At 40.7% G+C, this 11787-nt stretch overlaps 2 protein-coding genes and 1 long non-coding RNA gene across 3 annotated transcripts; 2 read left to right on the forward strand and 1 right to left on the reverse strand.

The window, feature by feature from the left end:
• The first annotated feature begins 1394 nt into the window (after nucleotides 1-1394).
• cilk1 (ciliogenesis associated kinase 1) lies at nucleotides 1395-8375 on the forward strand. Its single transcript, XM_020098180.2, has 14 exons — nucleotides 1395-1642; nucleotides 2921-3193; nucleotides 3396-3450; nucleotides 4768-4889; nucleotides 4999-5078; nucleotides 5162-5294; nucleotides 5392-5563; nucleotides 5703-5870; nucleotides 5971-6351; nucleotides 6504-6712; nucleotides 6799-6941; nucleotides 7091-7207; nucleotides 7310-7417; nucleotides 7550-8375. Exons 2-14 carry the CDS (start codon nucleotides 3093-3095, stop codon nucleotides 7699-7701), a joined length of 1941 nt encoding a protein of 646 aa, XP_019953739.2. The 5' UTR covers nucleotides 1395-1642; nucleotides 2921-3092; the 3' UTR covers nucleotides 7702-8375.
• Nucleotides 3966-5835, reverse strand: LOC138413626 (uncharacterized). Its single transcript, XR_011246030.1, has 2 exons — nucleotides 5696-5835; nucleotides 3966-5545 (listed from the first exon to the last, which is right to left on the reverse strand). It is a non-coding gene; the product is annotated as an uncharacterized lncRNA (long non-coding RNA).
• Nucleotides 8376-8966: 591 nt separating the features above from the next.
• On the forward strand, nucleotides 8967-11613 carry gsta.1 (glutathione S-transferase, alpha tandem duplicate 1). Its single transcript, XM_020091879.2, has 7 exons — nucleotides 8967-9150; nucleotides 9240-9367; nucleotides 9458-9509; nucleotides 10559-10691; nucleotides 10779-10914; nucleotides 11033-11158; nucleotides 11269-11613. Exons 2-7 carry the CDS (start codon nucleotides 9281-9283, stop codon nucleotides 11395-11397), a joined length of 663 nt encoding a protein of 220 aa, XP_019947438.2. The 5' UTR covers nucleotides 8967-9150; nucleotides 9240-9280; the 3' UTR covers nucleotides 11398-11613.
• Nucleotides 11614-11787: the final 174 nt, after the last annotated feature.

Raw genomic sequence — 11787 nt, forward strand, 5'->3', positions numbered from 1 at the left:
TTCAGTGTTGCCACAGAGACTTTGAGTTGAGTCTTTTCCAGTAACTGTGGTGTGAACAGCATGTCCACAGGCAAAACTGACTTGTTCCGCAAGTTGTAAATGGATTATTTGGGCAGATTCTTGAAAGCAGCCGTAAAAGAAAATGACAGTGTGGGAGAAAATACCACAAAGGCATGAATGGGTGTGTCAGAGATGGAGAAAAGCACATTAGTCCATTAAATGTCATGTTTTCAGGCTAAATTTAATGTTATGGTACTTTTAGTATAAACACTGCATCACTATCATACAAAATTGACTTCTACCACAAAAGCAAATAGAAAATGCTCTACAATCAGTCTGGACACACAATTATTAAAGAATATTTATGAAAGATGGTTTATTAACACCACTGCACAGGTGGTCTGAAAGATCGATTTATCAGCCGTGTTTCAGCTGTTGATGTGTTTGCCATTTGTAACCATGATTTCCCATATTGCTCTTTATGACTTATAAAAGATTTCAGCTGTTTGTTTATGGCCCCATATATTGAGGAGATCATGAAGAAAAGCGGTGTTAGCATAGACTGTATATAAAGATGGACGATGCGTTTCCACTCGCTTTTAGAAATCAAGCTAAAATATCCTGCATAAAAATGCTGCTACCTTATAATAATAATAACAATAAACTTTATTTATAAAGCACTGTTCTTAACAATGTAACAAACAACTGCATTGTCTGTAACAAACAGAGAAGGCAGTTGAATAAAAGCACATCAGTCACGAAAGAGAAAAGCAGTAAAAATAATTCAAATGTAAATAAATTCAAAACAAATCTTGATCCGTTGATGAAGTTTGGAGCCAAAGTGCACAGTAGCGATGGCAAGGTCCCACTGATACACATGCTCGACTGTCAATCATGGTGTTTCACCCTATTTTTTACTGCATCAAAGAACTAAACAAAACACTTGTACATGATAAGAACTACCCGAAATGACAAAAAACATTTTCGAGAATTATTGAATGTGTCCTTGTAAGTGGACAGTCTATTATCTTCCCACTGGTCTTCCTGCACATTGTGCAAAAAGCCAAATATTTTGGGAGGTAAATGTAAACACTTTTGGACCTTCTTCCACACCGTACATCTGATACTTGACAAAGATGAAGGCAAAGCAAGATTAGGACCTAACTCACTTCCGTGTTTGCTTTACGCCGAAGTCTCTCTCGTGTTCGTAGTATTTGTCTTAAACATCGTGCTATTCATCAATGTCTGCGTTACCAAGTTTCACTGCGACTTCTCACTCTCACGGCTGTGGGTTTAGTTGCTTGTGAATTTGTGAATGAAACAAGCAAAAAGCCAAATATCATATTAGACACGGTGTAGCTAGAGAAGCCGGTATATGTTTTCAGTCCTGTTGTATCTTTGGAGTGCTGTGATTTGTTGGGATCAAACCGCGAGAGAACAACGCGAGAGTACGATGATCAGAGGGCCTGACTGACCGTCTGTTTGTGTGTAGATGAGTGTGTTTGTGTGTATGTTTGTGTATGTGTGTGTGTATATGTGTGTGGTAGACTGGGGATGCGGTGATGATCGCAGGGAGCAGATTATTCCGCTCAGCCATTTGACCGCAGATGCTATGTGTTGTTGTCGATGTGACGGGAGGAGGGTGAGTGATGCACTTTGATTTATTAGCGAGGAAACCGGTTCATGTAAAATAAATAAAAGCATCAGGGCCAGAACAGCAGCATCACAACACTGTCAACGTCAACGATCTGTTAACTGCACAGACCCCTCGTTCACATTTAACACATCTGTAGTGTTAGCTAAACCACCGGAGCTAACAGAGTGGAGGACATTCAGTGATAATCAACCGTTGCGTTAGCTTTCTCTCACTAACCAAACCAGACTCACGGCTGCTAACGTTAGCTACACACGAACCAAACACGAGAGAATATAAATAACATGGTAATAACATGGTGGGGAAGGAGGTACAGGCTGTTAGCTTTTATTACTTTAGCAGGCAGCAGCTGTGTTAGCTAGTTAACACCTGTTTGGTAAACATGTTAGTGCTACAGGACACTTGAGCTTAAAGATGTTTCAACTTCAACATGTTGAATCCTCCTCTCCGTGGAGGCACCAGCATCTTGTGTTTGTGTTAAATATGTCTGTGTTACTGTGATTGTGATTTGGGTTTTTTCCTTTCAAACAACTTGGGTGATCTCAATGAAAGCTAGTTGAAAACACATATTCTCCCTTATTAAAAATAAATCCTATATCTGGGACTATGAAGATCCCTTCAGAAGTTTAATACTCTGACAAGATGTCTCCTACTTCAGGATAGAGTCCTCAGTGGTTTACACTTATTGTTAAGTGAGCAGTGGGTGTACATGAGACTTCACAGATCAGACTTGTGCAAATTTCATATTGGATCATAAACTGTGATATCATTCCACCTTGAACCCAGGGACTGAAGTAGCCTCGTCTTTTCTGCAGATCAATGTGAAAACAACATTCAAAGAAACATAAAGCAAAATACCTTTTGATTTGAGGGAGGGGCTTTCATTTGCTGTGTTATTCTTTGCAGTAGTGCTCTGATCCTTATCCCAAATCTTATTATAACCAACAAAACTGTGTGGCACTGAAAATTAGAGCACGCATTACAGTGAACACCTCCACCATGGTCCAACACAGTCCCCTTAAATTCGAGCTTTACCAAAATTGTACACGGTCTTAGATATCAGTTCCCTAACTATGCCAGATTTTTGTCATCAATATTCACAAATTATAATTTTTTTGTTATCAGTTGCACAAGAGTTATTATATGAGGTAGCTCAGAGATATAATATAGACAGTGAGGCAGTATTTAACAGTCACTAGGTTTACATGGGCAGCAATATTCCCACTATTGACCTTATTCTGAATATTCTATCTCCCACCTTTTCAGCCAGAAGGAGGAAAGTCCATGACACCATGAGTCCTCCAGCTCTGCCCATGATCTTCTGCTGTTGTCACAGGAAAATCTGGTTGCATTCAGCAGCAGGAACCGAACACATCTCTTATTTTCAGCCCAATTATTATTATCTGCCTCCACACACTGCTATGGAAGGACAAGCACAATGAATAGATACACCACCATCAGACAGCTCGGGGATGGCACCTACGGCTCGGTAATTCTTGGCCGCAGTCTGGAGTCAGGAGAACTAGTTGCCATAAAGAGGTAAGTATTTTGAATTGTGTAGGTCTCACTGTGTATTGTTCTCTCTGAAAACCAGCGTTATGACAGGGATTATGAAAACATTGTGGGGTGACTTCCTGGGAGGGGACTTTTATTTTATGTTTGTTAGACTTAACAGCAGCTTCAAAAAATACTGATCTGCAGTTTTCCAACAAATTGGTGAACAGGAACAATATGTTTTCAGAATGAAAAGAAAATTCTACTCCTGGGATGAATGTATGAACCTCCGTGAAGTCAAGGTGAGTTAATCTGTTCTACTTTTTTAAGTTTCACACATTTCAATAGAACAGCAGGATTGTGGAAAAATCTGCCCAAAATCAACTTTCAGGGAGTTCCTGAAATAATAATGTTGTACTGACTCTTCAGTCTTGGATTCATTCTCCAGTTGTAGGTATGAAACATCACTGAGGTTTGCTGCATTACCATCTAAATTTAAAACAATATGGTAGAGGAGTGAAACAAGCTTGTAAATATTAACTTCTAAAATATGTTTAGAATAAGGAAATCTATTCATCATGTTTGTTCTGAGCGAAGGGAAACACAAAATGGATTTTGAGTGAATATGAGTTTTGTTTATTTGAAGCTGACATATACAGTACATTGTTGAAGTGTACAAGTATCTAATGAGGTCAAAAGTTAGTTGAATAATAAAACATTAACATCAGTTCATGTTTTTATTTATTCAAGTGAAAGTAATGTTTTCCGATTGATATATAAAGTCGTCACATGTAATTTTACACATAATGCTATGACCAGGTGATCAATATTTTAGTTACACAATCACTGAAGTTTCTGTTTGGTAGATTTTTTTTTTTTTTGGTGTCGACAGTATATTTATAAATAACCTCACGATAATTTGATGATTATTGGATAATTCACTGACGATATGTTCAACTCTCTATGTTCTGGCCTCAGTTGTCAGATATTATAAATCCGCTGTCTGTTGTTTCTTCTCACACTACCTCAGTTTGTTACTGTTTAAATTTCCTCGCAGCTCAGAGTCACACAGCAGCTGTGAGAGTAGAAGGTGATTCTCGTGCGCTGTTGAGTTTTCAGCTCTGGTTCCCTTCCCCGGCCCACACACTCCCTTTCCTAGAGCTTAACCTTAAACGCAGCAAAAAAATGTGTAGAACACGCTGGTCCCCAGAGTCCCGCTGAGTAGATTATAATTACAGCATGACCTCACACCATAATATCTCAAACTCCCTTTACAGCTTTTCCTCCTTACTAAAACTGTAGCATGGTTAAACCTGTATCATCCCAGTGCATGGGAGCAGTGTACCGTATCTCCATCCTGCTTTCTATTACTTTATTGATTTTCCCCCTTTTTAAACTGTGAGCATAAATCCTAGTTTTGCAGCATTTACCCCCAAACTACACAAGCCATGTTTTACCAAGAGGGTTTTGTTTTCTAGTTGTAAGCTGTGCTTCTGAATGTGCTGCAGTGACTTGTGTGTATTATCCAGCATGGTTAGATTTCACTTTTTTCCCTAACATTTATTTTTTGGTTTATGTATTCCACACACTCTTACACAACCTCTCTTTGTTTTTTTCAGTCTTTAAAGAAACTCAATCATGCGAATGTGATCAAACTGAAGGAGGTGATTCGAGAAAATGACCACTTGTACTTTATCTTTGAGTACATGAAGGAAAATCTGTATCAGCTAATGAAAGACAGGTGAGTCAAGCTGTTACTTTTTGCATTATTATTTCGAAATTTTAAACTATGTTTTGTAAATGCTTGAATTTGAGTAACTGATTGAGTTTTTGTTCCGTTTCTGCTGCAGGACTCGTCTGTTTCCTGAATCTGCTGTGAGAAATATCATGTTTCAGATACTGCAGGGGCTTACATTTATTCACAAACATGGTACGTCTGTGTTACGACTCAATAATTCTTAACGTTCTTAATGTTCTTTGAGTTAAGAAAGTCATGCATTTTGTCTTTGTTAGGGTTTTTTCACAGGGACATGAAACCTGAGAATCTCCTGTGCATGGGCCCAGAGCTGGTGAAAATAGCAGACTTTGGGCTCGCCAGGGAGATCAGATCCCGACCCCCGTACACAGACTATGTATCGACTAGATGGTGAGTGAACGTAGCCAACTAATACTTTGACCTAAATAAAAGCTTTTGTAATAGCTGAGCGCATTCAAGCCCCCGCCCCATCTCTTCATCTGACCAGGTACCGAGCCCCTGAGGTGCTCCTTAGATCCACATCCTACAGTTCACCCATAGACCAGTGGGCTGTTGGCTGCATCATGGCTGAGCTTTACACCCTCAGGCCTCTTTTCCCAGGCTCCAGTGAAGTAGACACCATCTTCAAGATTTGCCAAGTTCTGGGTACACCAAAGAAGGTAAGATTAAACAAGTGAAACACAAACTAAAGGGAAAACCGCATTTTAATCTCATGGATAAAATATAGTTCAGCTCAAGGTGAACAGGGGAGATATACTGTATGTGGAGCGTGAGACAGCATGTGTCTTTACCTTCTAGAACGATTGGCCGGAGGGATTTCAGCTGGCAAGTGCTATGAACTTCCGTTGGCCTCAGTGTGTTCCCAGTATTCTGAAGACTCTCATCCCTAATGCGAGTCCTGAAGCCATCCATCTGATGACCGATCTGCTTCTGTGGGATCCCAAGAAGAGACCAGCTTCTGCCCAAGTAGAGTCTGACCTGCAGTTGAAATATTTTAACAGCTGAACATCGACACACAGAGACTGACACACAGCTGTTGTTTGTCCAATTTGTTTTCTCTATGCAGGCTCTCAGGTACTCCTACTTCCACGTGGGTCAGGCTCTGGGCACCCCTCAGCAGATCCTGGAGCAGGGCCGACCTCAGCCGGGTCTTGTGCCGCTGCAGGCACCTTCGCAGTCACAACAGACGCTGCAGCAGCAGCCCCTGCTACTCAAGCCTGTCCCCCCCTCCCAGCCACCCCCTCCCAACCAACACTGCTCCCCCTCCAGGCCTCTTCAGCAGATCCAGCCATCCCCTGTATCTGCTGCCGCCCAAGCTGCAGCATACCACCGGCACGCAGAGCTGATGCGAGCACAGCAGCCGAAGCACATCCTGAAACAGGATCCGACCGAAGGATCTCCACCGAGCCATCTTCCCTACATCGTAGACAAAAGTCTGCAGAGCAAGGTGAGGCTGGGCCTGGAAGAGTAACATACACTTGGCTGTTGGATGTAAACATCTAATATACTATTTACTGTACCTGTCAGCCTCCATTATTACACAAACACAACAGACCAAGTTGTTTCTTCCAACATGTAATGTTGTTAATGTTCTTCTAGCAAACCCGACAGGAGTCAGAAAATGCCAACCTACTGAGCTATCAGCTGAAACCTAAAGGAGGCCGTCGCCGTTGGGGCCATGGCACCGGTCACCTTAAAGGTGAAGACTGGGACGAGTATGAAGAACCAGATCTGACATCAATAAGCATTCTGGGAAAAAAACACTTCTCCACAGAGAAGCCGAGGCAGGAGGAGGACGCAATGAGCAGGTGAGGTTATGATCAGGGCAGATTCAACACTGTGGTAATATAAGACATGAATACAACACAGGATCTGACTGCCCTCTGTCTTTCAGGTATGGAACTGTTCTGGATTTTAGTCGACCGAGCGGAAAGGCAGATGCGCCTTTAAACCTGAACAAGACTGCAGCCTATCAAGAGCCATCAAGAACGGCCTCTGCTAAACAACATTACCTGAGGCAGTCCAGATATTTACCTGGTAATTAACTGCATCTTTTAAGTCTTTTCTTAGCAGAACCAGGAGCAGTTGTTAATAAACAGTTTTAATTCATTCCTCACCCCTTCCTGTTTTATTTATTTATTCTTTAAGAGGAAAACATTTTAAAATCTTTTTATATCTCCTGTCAGGCATTAGTACAAAGAAGAATGTCGCCATAAATGCCAGTAAAGACTTCAGTGGAAGCCATGTTTGGGGAAACAGTAGTATTCCGTTTGGAGGGACTCTGCCAAGCAGAGGAGCTCATGGTGAATATCCCAGAATATCTTACATTGAAACATCACTACAACTCATCGTTCTCTCTTTTCACTGGTGTTCAAAATGTAACAGATCTTTGTTTTAAATATCAGGTACAAATACGATCCCAGGTGGATACATGCCATCGTTTTACAAAAAAGACAGTGGTTCTGCTGGTCACAGAGGACATCAGGGCCCTTCAATGGAATCAACAGCATCAAGTGAGTGAACATTTTAGAGCTTTGAGCTTCTGTAATGCTAATTTAACTGTTAAGAACTTTATTAACTATCCAGCAACCTAGGAGTGTCCTCTAGTTCTTGCTGTCTTCATTGTATATTTATTGTCATTTTAGATTATGCAACATGGCGGTCTGGCCGGAGTCAGATAAACACCTCTGCCAACATGCCGCTGGCCAACAAGAGCAACCCGGGTCTGCTGCCTCGCCCGCCCGTGCACACCATCCACGGGCGAACAGACTGGTCTGCCAAATATGGACACCGCTAGTGGCCTCACTGGAGCTCCGATCTGTTCTGCGCTCCTAAGAACTCTTTCACCTCCAAAGAGTAGGCCTAGTTATTTTGTAATCCAAACGTGTACATACATCTTACACAGCAATAAACTTTGTTTCATGATGTGTACCATGGATGTTGTGAGTTGTAATATATCTCAAGTATGTGTACAGCAAAATGCAACCGGCCAAAATTTGAGGCAGGGTTTTTTTTTTATTATTATTTTCTATCTCTGTGACTTACACTGTTGTCCTACAGAGTTTACACCTGTACCTTCAGTTTTGTATCAGATTCATCATTGAATGCTCTTCACCAACCTCTATACATTATATATGCATATTATAACTTTATGAAAGTTTCACTGTGACTTGTTTTTGGCCAACTTATTACTTTGCGTCTGTACAGTTCAGCCATTTTTTTTACTTACCTGCTGTATTTGTTTTATAATGGTCAACTTGTAGCTATTATTTGTGCATTATATGTTTGAGATGAAATTCAAGGCAGTGCTGTGATTTCTGTAAAATTGCAATGCGAGTGGTTGCCATGTTTATAAATCTGTTTACGTTTGACCAGTGAAATGGTCCAAGTTAACACATTTTATCTTCTCGGTCACACCGAGTGTGATTGTTGAACAGCCAGTTATTGATTGTGATTAAACGTTCGACTGAGTGTGTGCCGTACAGACTTTTAATTAATTTGGTGTTTTAGATATATTTTTAATTCATTATTATATAACAGTCCATTCTCCATGCCTCGTTCAGTGGCTGTAACAGGGTGAGCACAGGAGGTGCAGCCGGATTAATCTGATGTGAAAGGTTCATCCAGGTCACTGTTAATCCTATACGTGCAAGGATATAATGATGCAATAATTCAGATTATTTGTGCCAGAGTCAAAACGCAATATAATGAAATGTGCTTTTGACTATATTTAGTATATAGAAAAAAAGAAAAATGCTGCAAATTCATCATCAGGCTGTAAAAGTGATATATATATAAAATAAAATAATTATTAAAATAAAAATCATAATTTTAAAACGTGTATAATAAATAAATATTGGAATAGAATTATTATTCATGATTGAGCTACATACAGATACAGATGATTCTCCTGCAGGATGTTTGGAGTGAGTCTTTGTGTTCTAGTAAACATTTGATTGTGTGTCTTTTGTCCCCTTTGGCTTGTGGCTGCACTGGAGTGATGTTAATTCGTATAAGAAGATATTATCCCCCCACACAGAGTCATGAAGATGGAGCCGTGGTATTTCTACTTTTAAGCACTTCCGCGTCTTTTGGAGTCACGTGATCTAAACCAACCCACCAATCGCAGCCTCGTGTGGTTTCTCCCCTTTACTGACTTTTTTCTCTCGAAGAATAAAGTTATATAACATCTCAAACTTCTCTGGCACCGGCCACTCGTCCCACAGCAGACCTGAGCCCTGCACATGTAAGAGGACTCGGCTTCAACACCCGCACCCTCGTGTTCATGCAGTTTGATTTGTAACATGTGTTTTCCTCCACTTTGTTTATTTCTAGCTTCGCAGTTTTATAATCCCACCTGAGGACCAAGAGAAGCCATGGCTGACAAAGTTGTGCTGACCTACTTCGACGGCAGAGGGAAAATGGAGCCGATCCGCTGGCTCCTGGCTGCAGCGGAAGTGGAGGTGAACACAGGTTTCTTTACTTTTCTTCCTCTGGTTTCGTGGTTTCAAACTAACTTCTTGAATGTGACTGAACATCTGTTGCGTTCACAGTTCGAAGAAGTTTTCCTGAAGACCCGGGAGCAGTACGAGAAACTCCTCAGTGGTGAGTTGTTTGCGTAAAGTGATTATAAATAAAAAAGTACTTTGCGTTTTCCAAATCACGATTCTGAGTTGTCAGTTTTTATTATTAGCGCCACCTATCGGCTAGAGAACGCGTCAATCACTTGTATTTAATTTAAAACTATAACCTGTAACCAGATGAAGGGTTTTTAGCATGAGACTGCTTGGCTTTGTGTTTTTATCCATTTAAAGGTCCAGTGTGTAAGATTTAGGTGAAAGGGAACTATTATGAAATGTAATGTAGAATAATCCTCATGATGTTTTCACTAGTTCGTTTCATCTAAATTGTATGAATCGTAGTTTGCTTTACCCCAGAAAAGACCCTTCATATTCAAATACTTTATATTTACATGGAGGGGGTCCTCTCTACGGAGGCCGCCATGTTTTTTACATTAGTCCAGACTGAACAAACTAAACACCTTTTGAGTTTTTATGACATTTGAAGCTACCACGGGTTCTTTTTCATGTTTGGAAGGAGAGGGTGAGGTGAGGGGTGTTCAGCTGCAACATGAAACTTCACCACTTGATATCACTAAATTCTACACACTGTACCTTTAAATTAAGCTGGTGTTCTTTCTACCTCAATGTTTTGTTTTGTTCTATTGTATTGTGTTTTGTTGTGTTCTGATACACGAGCTGCTATGACGACTTAATTTCCCTCCGGGGATGAATAAAGTAATCTATCTATCTATCTATCTATCTATCTATCTATCTATCTGGTGTGTGTGTGTGATTTTAAAGAAGTTGAACTCTGCAGATTATTCAGTCCCTGCTTTTGAGTTATATTCTTCCCCCCCAGCGGAATATGTTCACTCTGAACTTGAACTCAACCCAAGAGTAACCAGGGTGTGGTGGGGAGTTGTCCAACAGTTAACCCAGCAACTCCCCCGTGTGTTTAAAAAAACTAATCTCACAGCCTCTTTTATTATGAAGTAATCTTACTTCAAGTATCACGTGACGCTGAAAATCAAAGATACAGAGCACTGGTTTTAAAACTTAATGTGTTACTGCCCTGTGTCTCCTGCTCTGCAGATGGAGATCTCATGTTTCAGCAGGTTCCCCTGGTGGAAATAGACGGCATGAAGCTCATTCAGACCAAGGCCATCCTGAAATACATCGCAGAGAAGTACAATCTCCACGGCAAAGATCTCAAAGACAAAGCCATGTATGATCCCTTCATTCGTTAATGTATTTCAATACTGTGTGCTGGGATTTTTGTAGAACATGGTCAAATGTGGACGCTTCTCCTCAGGATCAACATGTACTCGGAGGGACTCTTGGATCTCATGGAAATGATGATGATACTGCCGTTTACCTCGGATAAAAAACCAAAACTGGACAATATTGAAACCAAAGCAAAGCAGCGCTATATGCCTGTGTTTGAAAAGGTACCAATACACCTGCTGTATATCTGAAATAGCACTGGGTGCAAACCTCTGCCACAACATTCCCCTTAGGAAACATTTAAATTCACAACATCCAGATGTTTCTGCTGAACTTTCTCAGGCTCTGTCTGGACCTGTGTACCTGGTGGGAGGCAAACTGAGCTGTGCAGATGTGCAGCTGCTTGAATGCACCCTGATGCTGGAGGAGAAGTTTCCTGGCATCCTCTCAGACTTTCCCAACGTCAAGGTAAATTTTATGCAAGGTTTGAGACCGGAGATAGAAAAGAACAATAACAACAAAGAGATCGAACAGATACATAAAAAGTGCTGTAACTAACACTGAATACTGTGTTGAAGTCTTTCCAGGGCAGGATGTCCCGGGTCCCCGCCCTCAGCAAGTTTCTGCAGCCGGGCAGCAAGAGGAAGCCGCAGCCAGATGACGTCTACGTGAAGACGATCATGGAGGTGTTGAGACTCAAGTTTTAATTTCAATCGGCTACTGTTGAACATCAGAAACACTCATCAAACATCTAATGAATAGTTATATTTACTGGTTTATGTTGAGATGAATACTGCACTGGGGCAATAGCACTAATCCACACGGTACCACATGAAATAATGTAGTTTGTTTTTCTTCTAATAATCGGTGAATGTAAATGAAGTGAAGATGCCACTAAATAAAAAGTCTACTTCTGGAGAACATTTGAGAAGCTGCAGTTTTGTTTTCTTTGTCAAACAAATGGAATATCACCAGACCTGATACACAAAAAGGAAATCATAATTTTAAGAATCACTCTCTTACATTTAGTTTGGCTAGTATTATACATTTAAATCATTTCGCCCTCAAAGATAAAGAAAGTGAGAAGTCAGGAATAC

Source organism: Paralichthys olivaceus, chromosome 14 (assembly GCF_024713975.1).
Source record: "Paralichthys olivaceus isolate ysfri-2021 chromosome 14, ASM2471397v2, whole genome shotgun sequence".
Classification (NCBI taxonomy): domain Eukaryota; kingdom Metazoa; phylum Chordata; class Actinopteri; order Pleuronectiformes; family Paralichthyidae; genus Paralichthys; species Paralichthys olivaceus.